General features: G+C 42.0%; 1 protein-coding gene across 1 annotated transcript in view; it reads left to right on the top strand.

The window, feature by feature from the left end:
• Positions 1-263: 263 nt before the first annotated feature.
• Positions 264-27,890, top strand: part of atp11c (ATPase phospholipid transporting 11C (ATP11C blood group)) — a gene marked incomplete at its 5' end in the record, with an annotated part of 37,307 nt that continues 9,680 nt past the window's right edge. The window contains 15 exons of the mRNA XM_079228548.1: positions 264-290; positions 13,491-13,610; positions 15,044-15,133; positions 19,673-19,753; positions 21,538-21,645; positions 22,530-22,658; positions 23,099-23,187; positions 23,774-23,824; positions 24,237-24,301; positions 24,393-24,474; positions 24,563-24,713; positions 25,274-25,471; positions 26,133-26,303; positions 27,397-27,608; positions 27,795-27,866. Coding sequence (XP_079084674.1) covers positions 264-290; positions 13,491-13,610; positions 15,044-15,133; positions 19,673-19,753; positions 21,538-21,645; positions 22,530-22,658; positions 23,099-23,187; positions 23,774-23,824; positions 24,237-24,301; positions 24,393-24,474; positions 24,563-24,713; positions 25,274-25,471; positions 26,133-26,303; positions 27,397-27,608; positions 27,795-27,866 — 1,646 coding nt within the window. The remainder of the gene's footprint in view (positions 291-13,490; positions 13,611-15,043; positions 15,134-19,672; positions 19,754-21,537; positions 21,646-22,529; positions 22,659-23,098; positions 23,188-23,773; positions 23,825-24,236; positions 24,302-24,392; positions 24,475-24,562; positions 24,714-25,273; positions 25,472-26,132; positions 26,304-27,396; positions 27,609-27,794; positions 27,867-27,890) is intronic.

Below are 27,890 nucleotides of genomic sequence, written 5' to 3'. Positions count from 1 at the left end.
GCGGAAAATATTCAGGGGGAGAGAATGCGAATGGTGAGAGGATACCGAAATCAAACAAAATGGAAACGATGTAGCGTCGTTGCGACATTCCATATAGCTAGAACTAACGCTAGAGTAGAGGATAGATAGCTAAGGGGCTAGCAGGTCAACTAACATACATGTAAAGTTATTCTAGGGAGAAGCTGAAGCTGAGCCTCAGAGGCGGCAGTTGAATCGGGAGAGTTCACCAGTGTTGCGAAATCAAAGAAGATAATCGGAAAAAGATGCTACGGAGAAGACTGAACCGTTTGGTATGTGTACCTGCCATCAACACACACACACACACACACACACACACATTGTTAGCTCATGCCATCCTGCTGCTCCTGCTAGCGTTTTCACTGCAGTGACTATGTCGTGAAAGAATGCAACTAAACTGCCATTTCCAGTTTTCGCCTTTTCCTCATTTTGGGCCGGAAATGCGCGAGGAGCGGCGTGAAGTAGCGGCAAACTGTTACTTCACGTGCCGCTGCCCAGCGGTGGTCTCACATCATTGCCTTGAGCCAGTTAGCTAACTGCTGGGTAAGTTCTTTGCCAGCCAGGAAGTCACGACAGATGCGAGTTGATTGAAACTGAAACTAAGAGTCGTTAAACTACGCGTTCAGGTCACAGACTTGTTTTTGTGTGTGTCTTTCATGTAAACTCACCTGCCTAAGAACCGTATGGCCAAAAGCACAGTGAGTCTCACCTGTAAGAATGTGTGTAAAACAGCAGGAACTAAAGCTGTGTTGAGAGAGTAGGCTCTGTCTTATCTACCTGTCTCCAGAGACCTGGTCTGCTTTTCTCTGGGGTCCCAAATGCTAAAAATATGCACTCTATTTCAAGGCGCTATGACCTGCATCAAAAGAGACGCCCATTCCCTGGGTAACCTTTATGGATAGCGTAATACATAGCATTTTAAACGTGTGCCGATTAGTCAATTAATGACAGAGAGTCTGCAACAAATTTGGTGATCGATTAAAATATTTCATCCATTAAATCAGCTAAATTTGCACTGGATTTTGCTTTTTAATTTCAGAATTTGCTGCTTTTTTAGATGGGATATCTTTTTTTTTGATGGAATATCTTTTAGACAATTGCTCTGACAGTAAGAAAGACTAAATCTATATGCAGACCTCCATGGGATGAAAAACATCTGTTTCTAATTCCTCTTCACTCCCTCTTTGCTCTAGCCACTTTATTTGAAATTTGGCATTTTGCCAGTGTGAACTGCTTTGACATCATATTTTATGATTGGTCATTTTCATGCTTACCCTTTTAAAGTTCATCCATTGGCTTCACGGCCCTTTTTCTCAGACATTAATCAGCCATGAGTGGGCTAGTTGAAAGTGGAGTAACTAGACGCAAGGCCAGGTTTATAAACGCTAAACTGGCTTTACTGCCTCTTTATCATCATCCTATGCACCAGTAACCTGTTGTCGTCAGTGGTTTGAATCCCCCACAGGCTATGTGAGCAGTATAGATAGCGACAGTGAATAAAGGGAAGCAATATAATAATTATAGTGCCTGACCCTCCTTCTGGCCTCACTCTAAGTGTTGCCAGGTCAGCTGGTTTTCCTCCTTCTGGAGAGGATTGCTGCTGTAATTTTCTCCAGTGTGAGCTGTAAATAATATTTTGCGCGGGGCAGCCAGCCACACTGCCATTGATGCACACAGTGCCGTTATCTGAGGCTCTGGCTGTCTGCCTCCTGATTCACACCACCTCCCCCTTGCCCATGGGAGGGGGGGTGGGGGGGTACACATGTGCACCATGAAGAGAGAGAACAGATAGAAATAAAGGAGAGTGTGACTGCTCGTAGGCACAGAGGAGGCTTCATGTGTCTCACTTGACTCTTTCACTATGATGCACTGTGCCATTAAACCCTGAGTGTGTCTTTGGAAAATCAGTAAAGATGGCTGTGGGAGCGAGTGCGGCTGGGCTTTTCATCAGGGGGGGAAGTTCCAGAGGTTGTAATGCTCTGACAGGAATGCAAAATCACACAGTTGCCTTTGATGTTCGCTCAAGCCCTTGAAGGCAGCAGTACGATCTGTGAGAGGTGGAGCCTGGCGGAAATGTGATAGTATCCATTGAGGGAGCCTCTGCCTTGAATGCAAGGAGAACAGCACCCAGGAAGCAAGCACCTCAGTATCTTTTCTTGCACCATGGTAACTATAAGGCCTCCTCCTATTCTCTAGCTTTGTTAAAATCACACTTGTGAAATTTCTGCTTCTTCTTTTGACTGTTTTACTGTAGCAAGTAATCCTCTGCTCAGTAACGAAGTACACTGAAGCTCGACAGGTGCTCTTCCCCTGTGCACAAAGACAGGAAATGGTCACAGTGAAACAAATGGAATTACTTTGAGTTAATATAATATAGTGCTGAAACAATTTGTTATGTAGTCACTTAGCTAAACAAGCATTTTGATAATCGGTTAATAATGATTTCTACCAAATGTTCTCTATTTCTAGCTTCTTGATTGTGAGGATTCACTGCCTTTTCAAAATGTTATATTAAACGTAATATCTTTTTACTGTATTTCAGACACTTTATTTCCAAAACAATGAATTGAAAATAATAATAAAAACCCTCATATGACGGAAATGTTAACAAAAAACTTAAAATCTGTTAAGTTAAGTTTCAGGGTTGTAATTCATGCTTCTTGTGTGACGTATAGGACCTCAAGGTTGTTTTTAACGACACAAGATGTAGGATTGCATTTCAACGGCTTAGATTTTGATTAATAAGCACTCAGTGTAGTCCTGACATTTAATCAATTTTTTTCCCATGCTATGAGAGTAGTTATTTTTCTTGTGGCCTGATATAGCTTTAAAGCACACCGTTTGAGAGGGCAATACAGTTGTGTATTAAAGCGGTGTAGTGAAGTCTCAAATAGTTAGTGCCTCTGCTCAGGGAGCAGCACCACGCTGGTCTTGCTCTTTCTCAGCAGGGCTTCCCTTCACCCTTATGCTCTCCTCTCCAGCTCTCTTTAGTCTATCCATCCTGCTGCAGCATAATGCACTGAAGCCTGCCGGTCTCAGATCTGACCTCTACTTGACTGTGACCCATGCCCTGCTAAACAGACCCTTACCTGGCAGGAGATGTTGTTGTGTATCTTTTGAAGTGTTGCATGTCAAATGCGTTTGGAAGCCCCAGGGCTCTGCAAACCTGTTTCTCAGGTCAACTAAGAGCAATGGCAGGCCTCAGATGTGCAGGCAAACCTGCATGCACACACTAACACAACTTGGGGCAGATGTCCATGCACACAGACCACACACCTGCACATTAAGGCAATTTTGTGCTAACGTAAACACACAAGGTTGAATTTATTTTCAGAGACATAATCACTCTTCCCAGGGGAAGCTAATGTTTGGTTCAGCAATAAAAGAGGATGTTTTTGTACCTGCTGCTGAACGATACAGTAGTTCCATCTGACCTGCAAGTGTTGGGGTAATGAGTCTAATTTCCAGCATTATAAGCACTTTGTAATGTCGTGTACCTAATGCTTTTTTCGTGTGTGTATTTTGGTTTTGCTGCATGACTTACCCTGCTTCATAATGCTCCATATTGTATTTTTTTTATATTGCATTCATTTTTTTAATATACTCTAGCTACGACCTGTTGGAAAAACCTTAGAGCATTAGTGAGCAGTTAGGCTAAGAGTCTCATCTGAAAGCTACAGACCATACAAGGCATCGTAGGGCCATTTGATTTATCAGGTCTTTTTGATTAGGAGAGATGCGTATTGATTAGAGCTGTGCTCAGTTTTGCCACCATTAGTCTTGCAGCGTGAATTGGCTTGCAAACAGAATTGCTTACTCTGATTTCTTTCTCTTCCTTCCTCTCTCCATCTGGTCTCCTGCACACTGCCCGGTAATGGAAACCCAGCCAAAGAAGCTCATCTGCAACACACAGACGGATAATAAATATATTTAGTGTGGGGAGAGGGGCAGTGTGAAGGAATAAACGTCCGGCGGTGGGATAGCGGGCTGTAGAAATATAGTAAGGGAGTAAAGAAAGCCTTTCATGACTCAAACTCGAGAGAATCCAGGGGGTGTACCTGTAGCCTCTTTGCACCTCTCCATCTCTTTCTCCACCTAATGGACACTCTTTTCAGCTTCCTGTAGTGGTTCACATTGGAGTGGGCGGGTCAAGTTAAATACAAGGGGACCATGGATGGCTTTTTGTGGCATTTTTCCACTTCTTTTTAAAAGCTATGTTGAATTCTCAGTTTGTACCCCTAAATAATTCAGGTTGCTTCATTTATTTTGAATTCTCCTCACATCACTCCTCCTTTTCCTAACCCACGTTCCTCGCCAGGCTAGCTGCACTCCAAATGCATGCTCGTCATCCATATATGTATAAAGGCTCATCCGGAGATTTTCTGTGCCATGCTCCAGCTCTAGCATCACCCAGAGCATTCGCATTCGCAGTGAGATGTGAAGAGAATGCTGAGATGTGTGTGTGTGTGTGTGTGTGTGTGTGTGTGTGTGGGGTTGGGGGGGGTGTTTTTATTTTTTTTGTCTCACTCTCTGTTTCTGAGCACGGAGGGAGGAGGTGAGACGCCATCATCTGTGATGTTTTGTCATCCCAGTTTTTTTTTTTGTCACCTGACTCAGACAAGGAGCCGCAAAGTCCATGTGAGGATTTAACGAGTGCTGCGTGACATAAGAACATGCCCCCTCCCACTCACGCTCGCATGAACACGCAGGTTGAGCAACAGCCTACAATGATTATTTTCACGACACACTCCCAGCTAGGCAGGCGGAATAGCTCAGTCACAGAGAGAAATATGAGTCTTCTTAATGTGGTCACAGTTCAGTGGGAGAAAAACGTCTGAAAATCAGGAAAGAGCCACATAGATGTTTGTCATCAGACCCATTGCCCCCCTATGCAGTGTCTAAGGATAATTAGTGTAATAGCAATTACAGCCAGTGTAGCTCAGTACATTATTAAAGATAATGTCATCAGTAGGGCTGCAGCTGAGATAGAGATTTAAATCTTGTCAGCAGCATTAGGATGCACTGTAAATGCCTTTGTGTTAGTATTGCATGGCTCTCTGCCAGACATGGTGGGGGGATTGAAGCCATTTGGTTTTGTAGTTTAGTGAAGTTACAACCAATACACTACATTAAAAAGCAGCTGGATCAAGCACCTTCATTCGTCGCACACAAAAACAGCACAGAGCATATGTGCACTTGGCTGGAAAAATCATCCTCCATTTATGGCTACACTGCTTTAAATTCTCTTTAATTATGGATTAAAGTGTGACAAGGCTGCTGCTCAAAATGTGCTCAGTTTGCCCGGTCTTAAATCACAAAGCATGGAGTTTTTTTTCCATAAGAGCCCTATTCACTTTTGTCATTCTCTCCAGGACTTACTGAGCTAAGTTGTCAAGAGGATGGTAGCGATGGGGACAAAGTTCAAGCTGGAGTAACGTATAATCTCTAAAGCGAAACTAAAGCCTCACTAAATCAATGTTTTAACACGCTAACCAGTATGCAAATAACTTGCTTACTGAGAACTTGTTGTGTGAACTGTAATCTGCGTTCTAGCTTTCTATTTCGTCGGTGTACGGTTCTATTTTGAGGAACAGTGTGCCTCAGATACACAAATGAACATAGACCTCTGTCAGCATTGTGCGACTTGCTTACACATTTCCTTCTGCAATGTCTACAGGCCGCTTTTTGTGTTCCACAACATTTTTTTTTCATATTCTCTGTTGGCAAACACTACCTCAGGTAGATTGTCCACGGTGCCCACAGGTTTCCCACCAGTGATTAGCGTAGTTTGTTTTCACTTTCATACTGTGCCCACAATAAAGATAGAATAAATACTCGTAGCTATGTACTGACTGTTAATGCACACAAATACATAATGAGCAGATGAAGACAATAGTTTGATTTTACTACACTCTCTATTTTCAATTCAGAGTTTGTGAAAAACACACATACTGACTTCATTATATGCTTATTCATTTTGACAACGCAATCGTGTATCATGATATCTATATGATTTCATCACGATATGATTCCATTGAAAGACGATAAATGATCATACTGAATTATCGACCAGCCCTACCTCCTATCTAGTCACAAAATGTTATTTTTTTGCACTGTAAACATTTCTGTTAACTGAGCATTGCAAAATGAGTTAGCACAAAATCTGTCTGTGGCTTTTCGAGATTACCAAATGATTGAGGAAGCAGCTCCCAGTACGAGGTCTAGATGAGATTCCCCTCCTCCCCATTGTCGAGGGACTCGGCGTAATGTAGGCCAGTACCAGCCCATGGTACAGTACACTCTGTGTCTTGTACAGCTGCAGGGATGCTCGTAGAACAATGAGCCTTTGCCTATCCACAACAGCTCCTTAGGATCAGCCCTCAGTTCAAGTTGGACTATTATTACTCTGTGGGGCTATTCATCACTGAGTGCAAACAGTGGACAGAGGAGAGAGTAGCCGCTGATATGGGCTCTGTAGACTATGCCACAGGCCGAGTGTTGGTGGATCCATCATGGAGGTAACACCTGTTCCATGGCTAATGGCGCTGCTTTTCCTTGACTACGTAGCCTCAAAGTATGGGCAACCAAAAAACTAATTTTAAGCTGTACTGATGAAGATGTGCCCCCAGTTAGAGGACAGACTAAAGCTGAAAAAGAAAACATCAAAAAGTTTCCTTCTTGTCAAGATGTAGTAGAATAATGGTATGAATTGTTTAATATCATTCTCCTGTGAGTCAGTATGGTCCTACTGTATGGAAAATAAGATGGTTGAATTAAACTAAGTGAGGTTTTCTGTGATTACAGATTTATTGAGATTGTCTTAAGTATCTGTTCACTTAAATTAAACAAAGCACCTTTGTGCAGAAATTAGACAAATTAGCCCATGTGATGAGAAATAGCTTTATTTCAGGAAATGCCACAGAGGTGAGTTCTTAAAGTCATTGCAGTGACAAGCCTTTCACTATTGGTTTGATGCTGATGTGTCTATATTCTCTTCAAAAGATGATGTAGCCTCTCTAAATGCTTTGCATCCGAGGCAATGAGCGCCTGGATGTGTAATCAAATCTGAGAGAGTTACAATTAGTGAGACGGAGTGAGCATGCTGGAAGAAGACAGGCCAGTGGGCTGATAACTAAGAATGAAAGAGAAGCGAGTGCCAGATAGAGTACTGCAGTGACTAACAGCATTGTCTCAACGCGTGCATCTTTCCCCTTGCATTCAAACATTCATCACTCAACTCGATTCAGCCCGTCATGAAAGCAACTTTATGTTGCAGTTAGGCTGTTTTTACTGTTGTCATCAACATTTCTTGAAACGGCTTACTGAAGGTTAGGGATTTTCTCTGGTATTTATTCAAGTCATTACTCTCAGAATATAATTTGATGTTAAGGCCTTGACTTCCTTCAATGTCATAGATCTTATCTTGGGACTTTCTCTGTTATGGTTTTTCCTCAATGTGGTGAGGGGAAAACTGCTAATATGCACCACATTAAGAGACAGATAAGGTTGACCTGATGAATCCACTTAAGCTGAGAGTGGCATCATAAAACCTGATAGGATAGATAAAGTACAGCTGAAGCAGTTGTTAAGTAGTGGAATATGATAAAGGACTGAGCCGCCCGCACACTCTTCAGCCCACTCTTCATGTACTGGTACAACCTAATGAGACATTAGACTGTGTGCAGTTCAGTTTTGTGCAGAGAATTACATGAAATGGATACTAAGGTCAAATAGGAACATGGACTTGACAACGAATCTGTCGTTCTCAGTGTTCTTAGTACACGTGCAGGAGACAAAGAAGTACAAGCATAGGTCTCCAGTGCTCTCTTTCTTACACACGGCTCCCGCACACCTCATTAAATGCGTTTAAGTAGATTTTCTGAGTGGATTTTTTTTAAGCTTAATGGTACAGCTCCTGCATTCCGTGCTGAACATGCGTGTGTGGTTTTCTCTCCTGTACCCAAGTTACAAAACCACAAGAGCAGGCAAGCTTTAACCTCCTGTCTTCTTTTAAATGTACTTCTTTTCGATTTGCTTCAGCACTTTTGTAAGAATAAGTTACAAAGATTGATTTTGTTTGACCTCAAAATCTATTTGTGTCGGGGTATATAACGCTCCCTGTGCCGATGTCACACATGCTGTCACTAACCTTTTTCCCTCTACACATTGTGGAAGCATCTTGATCTGCCGATTACTCAGAGATGCCTGTCAGTTTCGCTTGCTTGATAACAAACACTCCTCGTCTGGAGATGCACATAGTATGCAGCCGGAGCCACGCTTCAGTTAAACATTGCTTGACAAATAAAGATGCAAGCGAGAGCCAGAACCACTCACTCTATGCTCTTTGACAGATTTATGTCAATACATGTCCATAAAGAATGGCTATGTAAAAGTAAACTGGATGTGGTGTTCTATTCTTGTGACTCACATACTTGTGTCACCTGAGGGTCATGCATGCTGATATGTGACCAACTCAAAATTCAATGATCAGGACAACTGAAAGAAGCCTCTCAGATGAGTGGTGATCTTCATGAACACAAACAGTAAATCCTGTTGCTTTTGGTGTAGTGCTTTTACATAGCGGTAGTTGTATGGGTGTCTTATGGCATGAATTATGAGTATTCTGAGCAGGAATCTCACTACAGCTGGCTGTCCCTAATTTACACCACCACTACATCGGAGTTACTTTTGATTGGTTGAGTTTTTTTGAGTAGAAACTATTTAACTTTTTTTATGTTTTATATTATTGCACATTGAATATGTTTTGTATTTAGATAACTGATCAAACAAAACAAAACACTTCAAGATTTTACCCTGGGCTCTGAAAAAGCGATTCATCGATCCTTTTTTTTTTTTTTTTTTTTTTTTGTCCAGAAAATAAGCTGCAGATTCATTGATAATGAAAGTAATTGTTAGTTGCAGCCATGGATTGCATTGACTTAAATTTAAAGCCTACTTTTATCCTACATTAAAGCCTACTTACATTAAAGGTGCAACTGAATTCATTAGTCATGCAAAAATATTATCATGATCAACATGTGATTTAAAAAAGTGTGTGTGTGTGTGTGTGTGTGTGTGTGTGTGTGTGTGTGTGTGTGTGTGTGTGTGTGTGTGTGTGTGTGTGTGTGTGTGTGTATATAGGAATAATTACATTTTACAAGACAACTTCACCAGAGTTGAATCAACATCTCTCATTTAAAAGTTATAAAACATTATGATTTAAAGAGTTTCACATGGTTGCACTGTGATGGATTGTATTACAGTGTGCGGGGCCTTATAATTTTCTCGTTACCAAGTGTGTCCGTTCAGCTAACGGCATGCAGATTGTGACAAAGCGGGATAGTCACTGAATAGTGAGATGGTGTGACAGGGCGCAGTGTCATCAGACCCGAGTCATCATCGGGAGCTTGGCAGTAGCTGAATGCAGTCTTATTTTTCCCTGCCCCTTGCGGAGCACATTTCACGATTTGTGTATAATTTAATTGAGAGTGTTATTTAATGTAAAGTTTCAGAGTCACTCAATTCTCTAATGTACCCTTTATTTCTGACTGAGTAATTACATCTCAGGTCAAATTAGCATTAGATGTTTGCTTTATTGATCTTCAGTCACGTTTTGTAGCTGATGCTTTTTCATCGTGGATTAATCTGCTGTTGGCTGTTGACGTACTGATACTTGACTTTCGGCCACTTTTCCTTTACTTGCTCATCATTGGCATTGAATGGCTTTGTTTGACCTTTGACAATGAGGTATAGATAATGCAATCGGTTCTATTTTTCCTTGCATTAGCATTTCTTGTTTGGCGTTTAGCTCACTATTTTTCAGATGTGCATTGCGATCACGTAACTGCTCAGAAATGAAGTGGGCCCCATGGCCTGACCCTCATTATATTTTACAGCGAATTCACCACAAAATCAATGGCCAATTCAATACTTCTTTTCTTATCTTTTGGACCCCAGGGCTAATTTTCAGCATGAATTATGTGTGTGTAGGTGCCAACCTTTCTTTTTGAGATTAATCTCTGAGGCCCGAAGCTTATGTAGGTTGTTGCAACAATGTTTCCGTAGTGTTTATTTATCTTGAAAGGCCTGTGACCTTGAAACTGTCCATTAGCATGGCTCTTGTGCATAATCAAGCCTAGATGGGCACAGGTGCTAGATTGGCACTAGCAGAAGCCAGACAATGTAAACTGTTTACTGTCTGACCTGTAACCCTGAAGGTACAAGCCTGAGCCCTTCGCAGGCACTTTGAGTCGAGGCTAATTTGTTTTGTAAATTGTTCCTTACTTGCATTTGATATATTTTGCGTGCTGAGGCTTTTGTACAAACACATTTTTCTGTACCCACAGAGTACACAGAGGAAGGAGAACTGCCATAAATGCTGCATCTGATTCAGACAAATGAACAAAGTTGTCAGTGGGGGTGTTCCTGGGATACTGCTCCCTCTGGGTACTGGTTGTTGTCTGATAAAGAACACTAGGATGTGCTTGTGTCCTTGGATGCTGTTATATTTCCTTTCTCTCACACTCCTTCTTCCTCCCACTCTCTCCCTTCATTCTTTGGCAGCCGGGTCCGCCTGGTCCTGCTGAATTAGTGTCAGTGTGTACCGAGCGGGTAGGGGATGCTAGATTTGACAGCCATACTGAGGTGTGAACAGGTCTGCTCATGCATAAGTGAGCATTATGTAAGCCTTTTGGTTCTCTTCTCTAGTTTGATTTGGAGAGTCGTAATTAAGACAATTCATTTTGACCTTTTTATTTTGTGTTATTTGACTGCTAATGAAAAGCAAATATTGTATAAACTGGAGATATGTCGACAGTTATTTTTGGCCCCACATGCATATATCAGGCTTACAAGTGAGGTTGTTCTTTGCTCTCACCTCTTGTCAGCAACAGACTTTGGGCAGCTCGCTGTCCAGGTGGCCATAATTCACACATTCCCTGGGTCTTGTCCAGGATCAGATGTTCATGGTAATCTGTCCCCTCACGTGCTGCTGGCCTTTGTATTAAATGAAGCAGATCCCCTGCCTGCATAATCTTAACCAGTTACAGGCACAGTAATAGCTGCACAAGCTCATTTTCCAGGTGCTGATTCTGACTGTCCGTTTGTTAATTAATTTATTAATTGATTGAATTAATAAATCAGATGAATTATATCATTCATTTAATGTGATAATCAACCATTCACATATACAATCACCATCTGAAATATTGCCTTTAACTACTGAATGTTGGTACAAACGTCCAGAGTCCACTAAAAGTATTTGGTAATCGTTCACGAAGCGTGCATGAACTTGCTGACGGAAAACCAAAAAGCTTCAAGTTGCATATACTTAAATGCCTCTGTGATTTAGACGCTTCATTGGAGGCCGTGTCCCATCTTCCCAGCCTAATTTAAACCGTGTCACTGGAACAAGAGGAAAAGTGGAATACGAGTTAATATCGCAGGATTGCACATCAGAGGATGCAGCTTGTTTATGGGCAGACAAGCTTGTTAAAAAAAGAATTTGTTCAGCTGTGTGCTTTCTCTCTCTCTCTCTCTCTCTCTCTCTCTCTCTCTCTCTCTCTCTCTCTCTCCGTTTCCACAACTCCACATACAAGTGAAGTATTTACCCATTTTGTAGGTGTAAGTGAAAGAAAAAAAGTGTGTAAACCTTTTGAAGATCTACTTTCTTATTACTTGAGTAACAGCTACAGATTTAACTCTTTTTAACCAAGGTAGCATTGCTTAGGACATGCGTGATATCATGGATTTCATGGACCACAGTGCTGAAAATCAGTCGGGTGTCACCAATATCTGGAAAGTATAATTTCCCTTTTTGAGGAATCTTGAGGTCATATTGGAAGATCAGAGGTACTTACCGTATATATTATATATTTTATGACCCTTTGTCTTAGCTTAATTGATCAGAGCGATAATGAACGACAGACGGATAAATCATAGAGATCACTTGATTTCAATACTGGTCAACAGCTTATGTCTAATATCTTACAATGTTTATTGTTACTTTACACTTTATTATGCATTTAATTAGAGGTGGGAATAGTATTCATGCATGGTTTGATAAGGAACATGCTTGAGGGTAAAACAAATATGGCTGAACCAGTATACTGGCTTTGTTGCTATAGTGACCCTGCAGCCCTTGTGCCTGTCCTCCCAAAGCCTCAGGATTCCTTATGTGTGGGATGTCAGGAATAGATATTGAGGCCCAGATATTGAGGCCCAGTTTTCTGGGCTACACTCTCCAGGACAGAAACAAATGTATGTGTACTTGTCCGCAGTTTTCTTTTATATATTAAATATCCCGTATAATGATGGGGACTCCTCATGGTAGTGATGATGCACTAGTTTGACAAACTGGATATGTACTGTAATGCTACTTCCCTTATTGCCAACAAGCCACAGATATTAGAAAGCTGTAACGGTGCTTATTGACTTAAACAAAACAATATTTAAGTTAATTTATGAATGTCTCCACTTCGAGAAGCAATGTGTAGTTACAGCCTCTGGTTGTTTCACACACAGAAGAACGAATCCAATCAGCTTGACGCAGCGCAGCAAACTGATTTTATATTCAAAAAAGGAAAGAAACCTACCCGACAATTTCTTTAGCTCCCATTATTACTGTTGTTTGTGACACTTGCGTGAGGAGAGATCCTGCAAGGTTAAGACCACGACTTGGCTTTCCTGTCATGCTCTGTGATTCACCGTACCTGCCTTTTTATAGAAGAGGAATTTCCCCGGCCACCTCATGTTGAGGGTAGTCCAGCGTGTCTCTGGCTCCTGACCCGGTTCCTGAGTCTTTCCTCTGTCAGACATTTGGCGAGTGTGTGCACTTATACGTGTGGCTGCACATATCACCCTGCCATCTGCATCACGACAAGGCAGCGCAACCAATAAATCAGAGCGCAGCATTTTTCTCCTGGCTGTCCACATTTATGACTCGTTTACCATCAATGAGTGACCACCTGGGAGGGAAGAAATTAAGTTATAGTCCTCGTACACTCGCCATGTTGGCCCGTTGACCCCTGTCATACTTTTCTTTGTCCGCTCTCTGAGTTATTGGCTAGTGCTCAACAGTAGACTGCTTTTCAAGTCTTTTTAATTTGTTGCGCCACTGTAGCCATTCTAATCTCTTAATACTTGACCTGTGGGTGGAATTTAGTCATCCGACATTTTATGGCCACAACAAATTATTTGTGATCATTGTGGCTTCGCTGCACCGGAAATATCAGTGCACCATTAACACAAGTTGTTTATTTATTCTATATCCCTCTACATGTTGCAGATAGTGGGTCACATTTTACCTTCAAGTAATTCTTCTTTCTTGTATTTAATTTAACTGGGCTCGTTCAATGCCTAATCTCTGTTGAAGTGAATAGATGCACCTTGAATTACTAACATATCCTCTCTTTTCTTTCTCTTTATCTTGATCTCTTCCTATCTCTACCCACCTCTGCTGCTTCGTCCTCTAGCTTGGCGGCGATGAGAGAAGAGTAGACAGTAGGACTATCTATGTTGGTCATCGGTCATCTTCCACCAATGAGGCTTTCATCCCACCCAAGTTCTGTGATAACAGGATTGTGTCTTCCAAGGTAAGAAACACATGCACACACACAGATACACACGCATGCCAGGGCGCCTCAGTCTTGCCTTACACAGGAAGAAATTCATATACCTTTGTTTTATTTACCAGCTCCTCTTTGTATTCTGTTTCACCTGCCTTCCAGCATTTGTCTTCTCTTATCTAACACTTGGAATGAACTCCTGAGCATGCCTGTGTCTTCCTTTCTTTATTCCTCCTCCCACTGCTTCTCTTCGCTCCCAACAGAAGGCGATTATGTGTTTGTCAGGGGAGCACTGGGTGTGGCAGTGAAATACATGGCTGCTGTTAATGTACTGGCAGGGTGGGCAATTTGGTCGTTTCCCTCTGGGCTCTGACAGACCACATTCCACTTCCCTCTCACCCCAATCTAACCCCTCAGTCCTCAGTGTCAACGGCAGGCTCAGGCTGGAGCTGGCTGACTTTCTTATGGATATGAAGAAAGTGATGAGGAGAGGGAAGCGGTATGAGAGTAAGACGGCAGTGGGATTTATAGTGGTGCAGAGCGTCCCAGTGAGGATGGGCCAATCAATTGGCTTCTGCCAGTATGTCAGGGTAAACAGCCTTTAATTACCCCGGCTGTAGTGTTTATGTTTCTCCATGCCTCTGCTCTCCATCATCCTGTTGCTTTTACAATGACCAGTCTCTTCCTCTCCTCTCCTCTTCTGCTCCTGTGCTACTGCACCACCACCCTCACTGCTGCCACCCCCTTTTCTCATTACTTTCACTCTCTTTTCTGTCTGGCGAAATGAGATGGGCCATTCTGCTGCCGCTGCATTTCAACGCTATCCCCATGCAGACATTCCCTTTCATAAACGGTGCCTTAACTGTTTCCCTGTAAGTGTGTGTGTGTAAGTACATGCACTTTTGTTTTTCGCCCGGGCACTTTTGATTGTGGCACCAAGTTACCAGCAGGGTATTGTCGAGCCGTCTCTCTGGGTTTTAAGCAGATAAAAGTGTTGCTTCAGCCCCGATGGTACCAGCAGTCATGGCCACTTATAAAGGAACTAGATGCATCGGAATACTCACCAACATGATAAGTTCATTGGCTCTGCATTCAAGGGCTGCCAAATTACAGAGATAAAGCGCTAATCTGATTCAATGGAATACCTGTGGTCCCCCAAGGGCCTTCTCCCTATGCAGAACAAAGAGAGACTCCAAGCTATTGAAGTTGCCTTTCCTCTCCTCCCTCCACAGCTCAGACAGAATGCACATATGCAAGAGTCTGTGAATATTGAATGCCTCTAATCTCTCTCCCCTTGCCAAGCTTTTTGTTAACCTCCCTAAATTCTGTTGAAAAACACCATGCCTGAATGGGAAAATTATGCAGAAAAGAGCAGCAAAAAGAAATCCACAAACTGTAATACCTATTTTATTTCTCTGTGACCTACATGCATGTTTTTTAAATTCTATTTTCTCCCACAGTATACAGTTTGGAACTTTCTACCAAAGAACCTGTTTGAACAGTTCAGAAGAATTGCCAATTTCTACTTTCTTATCATTTTCCTGGTGCAGGTAAGGACACGTTTTGTCAGTGTTTGTCTCTCATTGTTAAATAATGCATTTATGAATATGGTCTGTGACTGGTGTTGTGTAACAAGTGGATCTGTGGAGAGGGCCTGTGATGTGTGTGTGCATCTGCAATGGCTTAATCTGTCTCGTCCAACTTGGCTTCACAACCTTGTGGTCCTTGGACCTGCACGGTGTGTTTGTTCCCTTTTGTGAGGAGGAGTGTGAGAGAGTGTGATCATTTGCACGTGGGCATGGTAAGTGTGAAAGGGATACTGGGTGTGTGAACTGTACGGCATGACTGAGAAGTGTGTTCAGCAGGTTTGTTTAACAATCTGCTACTCTGCTGTTTTACTTGGCCTTTTAATACATATTGCTTGAAGAAGGAAATAACTGGCAATAACTGCCATTTAAATTTTTTTTTTATGGATTTACATACAAAGACACACTCATGCAGAGGCATAAACGGACATTAATCTCAGAGTTTGTGTCAAGACGTATACATTGTTACAAAGGTCTATCTTAAGAAGTATGCTTCTTAAATTGTAAGATAGCTGTATGGAACTCAACTCTTCCAACATTATTCTAGTGTTGTGAGATCATGTGTCAACCAATTAATGGATTTTTAATGGGCTATTAGTCCCAGGACTCTGGAGCATGTAGATTGTATTTTTATCTAACATGTCAATACTGAATTCCCCCTAGAATTAGATGGGAAGGTGCAAAGATAAATCTGTATTTAAAGTTTAATTAACTACATTTCTTAATGTTAACTATCAAAAATCGCATAGTAATTTTAATAATAATAATTTGGGCTTTCCCCAAATTATATTTATTTATTTATATATTTTTTCATTTTCTTTTACCTTTTTGATTCTCAGAAAATAAAAAGGGGTTTTATCAGATGTTGGTCTTACTGTATATAGCAATCTCAAAATTCAAGGTTTGCCATTGTTAGCATGTGTTGTGTGTGTATGAATCATACACACAACACAATGTTGGACTATCCTCATGAGTCGCTGAGAGCTGGCCAGGAGCGCTGACCAAAAATGCTTTGACTGGCATCCGTATTCCCTTGCTCTGTGCTCTTAAGTGACCTCTACTTTCTGGGATGTGGCAGTTGTCGATTTGTGTATGGAACAAAACAAAAAAAAGATTAGTTGCTTGCATCTGCACTCGCTCTTCTATCATCTGTCGCTTTCTCTAATCCACAGAGATGGAAACTAACCTCTCTCCTGTTAGCAGTAACCCAAACTATGGAGGCAAACAGCCCTCTAGTGTAAACAGGTGCTGGCGTTGGGTCTGCTCAGGAGGGATGTGCTCTATCTAGTCGCATACTGACTGAATGAGCTCACAGTGACGGCTCCCAGAGGTCTAGCACTGCACTAAACTGAGAAATATCTGCTGTCGCAAAGTAATTCCATCATTCAAGTCAAAAGCAGATTAATTTCCGAGTTTACTCCGGCACTTGTTTCCACCGGTATTTACAGTTGACAGCCTTTATTTTCCAGTTTGTTTGGTTTAACTCCATATGATCCTCAGCTAATGGATAAAGGTTCTAGATTTTTGTGAGCTAATGTGTGAAATTATCGTGAGTGAATGCAGTACACTTATGTGGGAGTAAACCACCAAGCATGTTTGCATCCCTCTCACAAACACGCAAGGATTATCAATGTGTAATGTGTGTGAATACTTTGTATATGTGCGTTTGTGCGTGTGGATGTATGACTCAGTGGGTGTCCTGGGTTTGCTGACGGTGTTTACCCGAGCTGCAGCGTGGTTGGCGTTTCTCCACTAATCCGGAGTCTCTTGAGGGGCTCCTTAGCCCAACCACTCAGTTTTTCCCATGCAGCCTGCTATTATATCAGAGAGAGAGGATAAAAGAGAAGCAGGTACACAGACAACACGTGTGCTCATTTTGCATCCGCATCTCATCGACAGAAATAAACCTCCTCACTTCCCCTGAGAGCCTTCATGCAAATGCTCTACCAACAACCAAATGTCATGCATCCTCCAAAAGTCTGTCCCACCCGGCTTTGGTCTCTCCCTGTCATTTGTTCTCTTTCTTTGTCGTTCTTTCTCCCTCGCTCCCTCTCATTCCACCCATCTCTCCGCAGCGCTGCACTGCTGACGTCAGCAGCCAGGAAGCCCTCTGTACTTCTCATGCCACAAATAGACACAGGCTGATAAAAAAGCACCACTCTGCTATAAATAGCCCCGCTTGAATTTGATCGAGTGAGAATAGAGCGCCGTGAAAGAGTAAGAGAAACCGTGATGAGAGTGCAAGAGAGAATAGGAGGGAGAGAAAGAGAGAGGGGGAACAAAAGGGCAAAGGGGTAGGCGGACGCGAGGGCCCACAGCGCTGCCCTGGGACCTCTGGGACCTGCTGTCCGTCGCTCACCCTGACACCCTTCCCGGCTCAGATGAAGGGCTTTGTGCCGCTCCGTTCTGCAGCTCTGATATCACAGCAGCACATCAGCAGCAGCACACAGTTCACTCCTATTGCTGAGATGTTTTGGCTTTGCATTTGGTGCAGAGGAGGAAAGGTATTTAATGGCCATCTGGAAGTTTGGTGGGGATCGTTGTCAATCAGTGCAGATACATGGGGAGAGACGAGCTCTGGGAGAGAATTGTGTTTTGTTTGGCTGAAGTACAGTTGTTGAAGGTTTTGTGAAGGTTTTAGTTCTCTCAAGAGGTTGCTGTTGCAGTATTTTCAATGCGTCAATGATACTATTGGCGCATTAAAGAGTAGTTTTTCACCCTATTCCAAAATTGATGGCTGTCCTTGATACAGTTATGTCTGTGAAGCTGGGAAGTCTGACGTCACACTGTATTTTAGTGTGAGATGAAGGAAAAGCGTTGTTTTTTTTAGATTCACTGTTTATGAACTGATACTAAAAAAGACACCGTCATTTATCTCTTTTTATAGTCAATTTTGATAGTTGCCATCAGAATTGTCATAAAAGCACCAAAGATAAATATAAATCAAGCAACATTCATGCTGAAAGTTGGCATTGTGAAGCATTTTGTGCCGTGGTCACCCTTTGTCAGGTTTGGCCATCTGGCTGCTGCATTAGAGGGGCATGCTGTCCTCAGTCCTTCCTGCTGGCGCCTTTTTGCACTCTGTGATCAGCTAACCTTCAATCCAGTCATGGGAGGCAAAAAAAAATGCTCTATCACCCTTTTCCCCCAATATTCATCACATCCGTACTTGGGGAAGGGCCCATGACAAAACGGTAAAGTGCTAAAATGACCGGGGCAAACCAAGTTTCACGAAGAAATCAATGTTCCACTCGCTACACAGCCGACAGCAATGCGCAAGGTGTAATGAGTCTTTAACATAGAGCCCCATTTACCATCCTCATGTACACACACTGTTCTTTTGAAGCGTTGAACACTCTCACCTCTGGCTCTTTACACCTGAGGCTACTGCGTCAGAATCATTACTTTTGCTTCTGTCTCCCTGGAATCTCCAACCTCTAGAAGTATAACGCCGACTCTCCTCTGAATCTGCACTCCTTCAAATGGCCAATGTGCGTTGGGCCATCTCTGCTTTGTAATTGATTAATCCTCCACTTGATTGTAGTCACAGTAAAGCTTGGGTGGGATAGTAGCTCGCTGGCTTTGTACTTCCTATGTCTGTGTGCATGAGTAGTATAGGTGCTGAATGTGGCTGTCTGGGATTACAGAGCGGGCGGCAGCTTGTTTTTTCCCCATTCTTAGTCTACGCACAGGTGAGTAAATCACCAGATACTGCTTCAAAACGCATCTCCTGATCTTCCTTGAACGGATGTCTGTCTGACAGACTTGTAATGCTCCTGGTTAGAATACCAAAGAGCCAGGTGCGTTGTGTCTGTGCGTGCTGGAATACGCACCCCGGCTCGGGGGGAGACCAGCCTGCATTCTGCAGGATCAGAAATGCACGGGTAAATCCATCTTATGATGGTTTTAAGAAACACACAAGGCCATTTGTGCGACGGGGCTTAAGCTGGGAGCCTTGGTCAGGTGCTGCTCATATACTGATTACTGACCCCACACTTATTCACATTAGACACAAAAATTAAACGTCAACCTTCCTGTTAGATTCCCTCACGCACAGCTTGGGCAGGTAAGGTGAATCCAGCATAGCTTTGTGTTGGCCCTCTCTCATGCCTTGGCAGAGACGCAAAAGTGCTGGCATGCCTGCAGATTAAGCACTTTGCCCCTGGCCCACTTGATTAAAAGTTCTTTGGTCCAGAACCTTGCTCGCACGCTTCAGTCTGAAATTTAAATGTGTTCCTTGTTTCCTACTGACAAACACATTTGGGGAATAGTAGAATTGCCTCACAGAAACAGACTACACCCTGCATTTAGAGGGCTTGCCCCTTCCTCTGTATACCATAGCCACACACTCCTCCCTCCGTAACCACAAACACATGCTGTAGTGATGCTTTGTACTCATGTCTAGTATTCAATTCAGAGCTTTTCAGTTTGAAGGCCATATGTTTATTGTTGGGCGTTAACGTTACATTTCTCTGAAGATAAATATTTTTCCCCCCTCAATAGGTGATAGTGGACACCCCCACCAGCCCAGTCACCAGCGGCCTACCTTTATTTTTTGTGATTACAGTGACCGCTATCAAGCAGGTAAGACACTGCCTAATGATGCTGATAAGTGTAATTTCTATTGTCATGTCATTTCCACATAATGCTCCTCAGTGCATTTTACTGTTCCTCTCTCTCGCCATATCATATTATAAGTCCCCCTTGCCTTCATCACTCCCTGCTATGATTTTTGTATAAGTATGTGACTAATGCTTTCTCAGGTTTTGTTTGAATGTGCTCTACTGGTGAATTCTGATTCGGGAGAAGACACAATGGGTTCTATGGGACTGTGATCAAACCGAGAGAGAATCAGTCTAGTACAGAACTATACATGATCAAGGGCAGGGTCTATTTCTTTGACTTTGTTGCTTCCATGTCCTAGCTTTAGATGTATTGTTCTAACATTGGCTTTTTAGTTTGTCTATTTCTGGGGCTTTGAAATGCACAATAGTGGGTGTGCTTCCTTACGAAAATACATGGGACTCACTGATAGCGCCGGACTGCCTTCAGCCAGGCTTTGAAGTGGGACACCGAGGCGGTCCGCCCGACTCTATTAGTCAGGCATAGGTGAACTGTACAGTTCAACTGACCATCCGTGGAATGCCTCCCCTCTCCACTTTCACCACCTGGCATCATTTCTTTGCATCACTCAACCAGACTTTCTCTCTCCTCCTATCACATTTCCTGGCAATTCTGCTTTCTGGCTCAAGCTCCGGCTTGGAACACACTCTGGTTTCCCTCTTTACCCTCTGCATCTTTGCACCATCTCTCTATCACTATCCTAAAGTTCAGGCTAACTTGGTTGAGTCTGATATAATATAATTGTTTAAAGAATCCTGAATTGTATCTGTTTTTTCTCAAATCTTTTAGTTTAAACAAACCAAGCGATATTGGTCACCTGCATGCAATTTGACATTTACCCTTTTACATGCACTGTTTATCAACTACAATGTTTCGTAATCATGGACAGTACTATATGATTTGTGCAGAGGGTGTGTGTAGGTGTGGCGTTGTTCACAGTACTGAAACAGAGCGGAGGAGGTCGATGGTCAGACAACGATTTTAGTTTGGTTTGTTAGCCTGGTTGTAACGCGAGAGAGAGAGACAAAGAAAGCTTGCTGCACGGCACAAACAACTGTTTCTATCCTGGGTGTCAGACTGAAGTAGGGTGCTGTAACTGGTCAATACTCGTACATCAGTAATATAGGATTATGTCTGTTTCAATGCATATCATGTCCCCCACCTCCTCTGCGGGCTTTTAAATGTTGGTCCCCCATTGTTCAGATGAATCTCTGCAATCGTTTTGAAAATAGTCAAATCTAGCTTGCAAAATACCGATATGCCGATAGGCAATGGCGTTGACTGCTTATTTTGTTAATGATATGTATTGTATTACAAAAAAAAACACCATATGGACATGTTAACAGTTAAACACTTTCATTTGAGGGGGTCTTTACAGTAAGGTTCTAGGCTTTGTGTCTTTTGCTGCTGCAGCCCCAGATTTTATTGTTTTATTACCCGAATCAGTATTAAATTCATGGCATACTGTTCCAATGCTCTGTTGTACAATAACTATCCTATTCTGCTGCCGCAGGCATTCTTTTTTTCACATTTTGATGAAATGCTAAATGTAAAGATTACATTGTATTGTATGCACAGACATTTCTTTGTGTCTTACCCTCTTCTCTTGGGGAGAGGTCCTGTCAAACCTTTATTGTGTGACAGTATATGCTGATGTCAATGTCCGGTCCCTCAGAGACAAAAGTTTGTACTTTTTTGTTTTATCAAGCAAATAACTCAATCCTGACTTTGATATGTTGCCGTAGGGCTACGAGGACTGGCTGCGGCACAAGGCTGACAATGAGGTGAATAAGTACCCAGTGACGGTGCTCGAACAAGGCCGGAGGATACGGAAGGAGAGTGAGAAGATCAAGGTACCTTTCTTTCAGACGCCACATCCACTGGAATACATATTTCCTTAGAGACATGGCCAGTAAGAAGCTGCTGGCAGCATGTCATGACTGTCTGGAATATATGCACAGGGGAGAAAATGCTCTGCATGCTGAACTGATTAGATGTTCAAATATGGGTGTGATGGTAATTTATTTATCCAGGGTGGTGTGTGCAGGTTTGTTCTCCATTGTATTCGTATTTGTTGCATAGGCAATAGTTTTTTCAAAGATGTATGTTCAAAAGTTAAACATACATTGCATTGCTATGTATGTATATGTGTACTGTATATATGTATGTAAGCATGTGTGCGTATGTACACACACACCAAAAGAACTCCTGGTTTTGTTAAAGGCCTGCTAGTGCGTCTGACACCATTGAGAATCTACATCCAGCTGTGAAAACCAAAACATTGTTGCTTTGTGTGAAACTTTGTACAGCTGTTTCCCGCACAGGAGCTCACACAAGTTCAACGTAGGTTACCTCCTAGTGCTAAATGGATGACAGCTAAAATAAACATTTGGCAAGCCAAAGTGCCAGATTTTTTTGTCAGATGTTAGCTGACCAAAGCTAAAAGGAGAGTGAATATTGATCAGTGACTCATGAAAAGCTCATGTTGCTCTATTTATACTATAATATTTAAATAAGCAGTTGCCTGCTAACAAATTAGCCACAATAAGTTGAAAGGAAATTGGCAGTGATGTATGTTTATTTTGGGAGTCCTTCTGCTCCCTAGTCGTAAAGCTGTGATTCTTTAAACTTCTGTCACTCATCCTGTGCCAAATCATACTGTTCTTGGGCCTAAGAAGGAGAAAGCAAACTGTGAAAAGTTTTTGTAAGTTGTGTTGGGTTGTTTTTCTTTGATCAGGTTGGAGATGTTGTGGAGGTGGAGGAAGATGTGACCTTTCCCTGTGATTTAATACTGCTGCAGTCAAGCCGAGATGATGACACATGTTTCGTTACCACAGCAAGTCTGGATGGAGAGTCCAACCATAAAGTAAGATGGCCACACTTAAACATTGTTTCCATGAACTTATATTTCCTATAGTTAGACTTTTTTTATACGTTTTTATCTATGTGACGCTTATTAGAAGATGGAAAGTGGGTACAGCAGAGCATATCTATTTACTGTATTAAATTCAGTATTTAGTTTTGATGATTTGGATCTCTTTGGATTAGTTGTTTTTCTAAGATACTGAAGTTATTTTTATTAGCCTTGCTTTGAAGAAAGTCTAAATTTCCTCAGAAATAAGTGTTTGTGCTTTTTTTTGTGCTCAAGTGTGAGTCACAGTTTCTGGGTAATTTATGTCATCCTATTTTCCTGTGGTGTCTGCATGTGAGGGGTAGGGGAGGGCAAACATGATAACTTGACCTGATCCAGTCAAGGCTCACTCCTCTCGCTCTCTCTTTCTCTCTGCGCCTCTTCCACTTGTCCAGACACATTACACAGTGCCAGACACAGAGAAGGAGCTGGAAACTCTCAACGCCACCATCGAGTGTGAACAACCACAGCCTGACCTTTACAAGTAGGAACTCATCATGTGGCCCCAACAGATTTACACCACAAGCATGTGTTGCTTGTGTTTGTCGGGCAATGGATTCACTCAATGCCAGTTAAAAATGTCCTGAATCACTCTAATATTAACACACATATTTTTAAGTGGAGAGGTTTTGGCAAGCCTTGGTGTGCGTTTCATATTAGGAATGGCGATAGTGGCCCTGGCTTCTCCAGTGAATCTTGGTGTTCCCAGGATAGAGGTGATTCTTATTCTCTTGTAGCACTCTCAGCTGAGTCAACAGACAGCCTTTGGCTCCCCCTTTGGGCAAGGGGAAGGGACATTGTCATTTAGCCAGACATCAGAATGGTCTTAGAGACGTGCTAGGGCCGAGTAAGCCATGGTGCCAAATGCTTGCTATTCATAGTCAATAAAACTGACAGCATGCTGCTGGCTAACCACCACTAATTAGCTGGCTCCTAAACCTCTGCACTTGAGTACTTAAAGTTTTCTAAAGTAAATTAACTCTGCATATATTTGGATATCTTAAGTTCAAGTCCACTCTGGTATTAACAAATTGAATAATATAAGCAACATGTATGTAATTTTGTTCCAGGTTTGTTGGCCGTATGCACATCTATAAAAACGACCAGGAGCCAGCAGTGAGGTGAGAGGACTCGTGCACAAAATAACTCAACCCACTTTGAGTGTGAGCAAAATCAAAACACAGTTGCTTAAGCACTCATTTGTTTTGCCTTTGGTTCACCAATAAATCATTATTCCATGTATTCTTCATTTCAGACAAGCATTAACATTAAAACGGGCTTGCATAGCTTCAGCCAATGCTTCCAAAGCACTCCCACAGGCATTTGTCATTGACTGATTTGTAATGGCCATATAAACAAACGTCAATGTCGTTCTCAAGAACACTAGAACGGGTGTAAGCCCAGACTGCAGTTGCACTATGTATTGTCACTGCAGTGTTTTAGAGTAAAGGCCAGGTTTCCATTTAGAGACAAAAGGAGTGTGTGGATTGCACAGCTAATGTAACTGTTTGATCTACTAATCTGATTGTGCAGGTCTTTGGGTCCAGAAAACCTCCTGCTGAAAGGGGCAACTTTAAAGAACACTCAGAGAATCTGTGGTGAGTCAAATTATATTGACTTTATTGCAATATTTTAGTGAAGATAGCTCGAAAGCTAATCCTTCCTCTTCCTCTCCTTTTCTTTCTCAAGGTGTTGCAGTTTACACTGGCATGGAGACAAAGATGGCTCTCAACTACCAGGGCAAGTCTCAGAAACGCTCTGCTGTGGAGAAGTAAGTTTAGAGGAAATGACGTTTACAAGTAAAAAATATGTGACATACATTTGGTACTCATTAACTTAATTTCTTTTTTTTTTTCCAGGTCTATTAATGCCTTCCTTCTGGTGTACCTTTGCATATTGGTGAGCAAGGCACTAGTGTGTACAACACTCAAGTATGTGTGGCAGAACAAGCCCGGACAGGATGAGCCTTGGTACAATGAGAAAACTCAGAGAGAGAAGGACACCAATCTGGTGAGTGCTTATTTTTGCAAACCCGCCTGTCCTTGTTGTCGAAGCAAAGAACTGAGTTAAGTGTCTGACAGGTACCACAACGGTTCAAGCCAAGACGTGCACAAACTACCACTGGGAGAAGAATAGCTAATAGGTCTTGGTAGCATTGCATCAGTACTCTGTCTGTATTATGTGTATTGCAAATGTTACTGTACCTACAAGGGCTGTGTTAATGTGGTAACTACTTACACTGGGAGAGCTTGTAGTTGTAACTTGAAAGGTCACAGTTTCATTGTATTCTAGTGTTTTACAAGCCCTGAACTCTTCTGAACCACACTCATACCACTGTGTGAAATGGCCACTGCAGACCTACATTGTGACATGGTCCATTTTATTGGCTGATTACCTTCCTCCCGCTGTGAACTATAAACATAGCGATTTTCAACGTGCCTTTATACTTCTTGTTTGGATAATCCAGGGCAACTGAAGCACATCTATCTTAAAACTTTCTTATGCACAATGTGGTGAAGTTAAGATATACATTAAAATATGTGCCTGTGTTCTCATTGTTTTCCCAACAGTACCTAAAGATGTTCACTGACTTCCTGTCCTTCATGGTGCTCTTCAACTTCATCATTCCGGTATCCATGTATGTGACGGTTGAGATGCAAAAATTTTTGGGGTCCTTTTTCATCACATGGGACAAAGACTTCTTTGATCCTGAAATCAAGGAGGGAGCACTGGTCAACACTTCAGACCTCAATGAGGAGCTGGGACAGGTGAGGCAGGCAGATGGTCAGAATGAAATAAAACAACATTCAAATGGTAGAAATGTATATCATTGAGGAAGAAATTTATGTAAATTCCGCATTTTCAAACTGGGTGTGATGTACAAGGGGCGTTAAACACCTACTAAGTGTTTCGATGTAACACGGCAGCTGTAAGTCACACACGCATTATTTAAAATTTCAAGGAAAATATTTGCTACACTCAAATCTCATACATTTATCGCTACAAAATTAAAAAAGCTTCTATATTATCCAGCTTCTAGTTCACAAGTTAGAAAAATATGTAGCTTTTTTTTCCATTTTATCCTTGAAGACCAAAATAAGGTATAGTTCATTATAATGTGATCTCTAGACTTATTGTTAAAGTGCAACTGTAAAATATGAACTGCTTATATTGGCTTAGATTGGCTGTGCTGTCCTGACTCCTTGTTTTTATGGCACCTCTAAACAGTGCTTCCATAGATCAGTCACACTTGGTTTGCCAGATGATTACTTCAATTAAAGGCAATGCTTCGTTAAACTGATTAATGCAGTATAATTCTTTCTGGGCGTAATTGCCTAATCTTATTGTTGGAACTTGTTAAATGGGAAATTGAATGTTTATTGGTTTGCAAGAAGAGTCTGTCATGTATTTGTATCACATTGCCCACAGGTGGAGTATGTCTTCACTGACAAGACGGGCACCCTCACTCAGAACAACATGGAGTTCATAGAGTGCTGCATCGATGGCTTCCAGTACAAGTACGGCGACGCAGGCTCAGAGTTGGACGGATTCTGTGTCACAGATGGACCTGTGAACAAAGTGCAGGAGAAAGCTGGCAGGGTGGGTGTTGCGGTGTGCCTCCTTCTGTTGTACAAGTCACACATGCGGCAAAATATGGCCATTACATAGCTCGCTGCTCAGAAAGACCCTTCATAGGTCAGCCACATGCAGGCTCCTTGACATGTCAACATAAACACTCCTCATGGAGGGGGAGCAAAGTGGCTGTTTGCTTTGGATATGAGCGCCTGATAACACTTTTCAGACTGTTGCACTTTAACAAACATGTTGATAAAGCTAAACTAGATAGAGCTAAACTCCCGCTACTGTATATGGCTCCATTTGTGGCTGTAAATTAATACATGTAGTTTTACACACAATACCAGTGCATAATACATACACAAATTACCATGTATGTGTGTTGGTGGGTCATTTTGACCCCAAGACAACACAAGGGTTAAAAAATTCAAAAGGACATTCAAAAGGTGAAGTATACACATACGATAACAGTAGAACTGTAGTCAAAAGAGAAGAAAAGTGCAACGAAGGAGGATGAATAATGTTAAGAGGCTGCTCTGAAGTCTGGTGGTACAATAGCGGATACTTCCACAAGATGACTTCACAAAATTCAACCATTTGTCTAAATTGACTGCTAATCAACATGTGTGTTGAAGTGCATACCTCCACGAAATTTGATAGAGAACTGACCACCGGATGTTTTATGATGACAATTCTCAGGCTGTGAAGTTGTGTAATTGTGAATTGGTCACAGAATAATACCTAAAACTATAAGGTAAATATGTATTATTGTATCTCACATTAAAGATAAATGTACAGGTTTAAGGAATTTGAATGTCAACAACTGCAAATAACATAAAAGAAGTACGTAGTTGCTGAGTCACTTAAAAACATTACCACAATTTTGTGTTTGTTTATATACCTATTAAACCCTTAAAATGGATCAATATGTTGTAAAAGTGCCATAAATTGAATGTCTTTTTTTTAAGGACTCCATACTGATAATTATAGAGAATAGTGTACGTGTGTAAGGGTTACATTTAAACCGGTTCATAACATTTTTTTTATACATACATCTTTACACACTTTACTGCATCCTATTCTACTTTGCTAAGCCATGTTCATGTTGTGTTATCAGGAAAAGGAGGAGCTGTTTTTGCGTGCCCTGTGTCTGTGCCACACAGTCCAGGTGAAGGAGTCTTCAGAGCAGGGTCAAGGCCAACGGGACGGACTGATGGACGAAATGGACGGCTTCGGGCTAGATGGAGAGGTGCCCCTTCCACCACGGGAGCAGAGAGGCTTTATTGCTTCTTCACCTGATGAGGTTGCTCTGGTCAAGGGTGCCATGAGGTAAGAGATGGGCTGTTATGACTCAATGAGATGAACTGACATTTTAACAAGAGTTCAAAGAGCAAGCATGTGGTGTGAATACGAATTGCACAGAATGGATTTTGAAAACCGTCCATGGTATGCATTCAGTTCATAGAGGTTATGGGTACACAAGAGTCATTTGAGATGATTTGTCTCCATCTGCAGGTATGGCTTCACATTTCTGGGTATGGAAAGTAAGACCATGAAAATTCTCACCAGGAACAATGATGTTGAAATGTAAGTCAGTCATTTTCACAAACA

The sequence above is a fragment of the Taurulus bubalis genome (genome assembly GCF_910589615.1).
Source record: "Taurulus bubalis genome assembly, chromosome: 13".
NCBI classification, from domain to species: domain Eukaryota; kingdom Metazoa; phylum Chordata; class Actinopteri; order Perciformes; family Cottidae; genus Taurulus; species Taurulus bubalis.
Note: the sequence above shows the minus strand (reverse complement) of the source record. Positions and strands in the feature narration are given on the sequence as shown.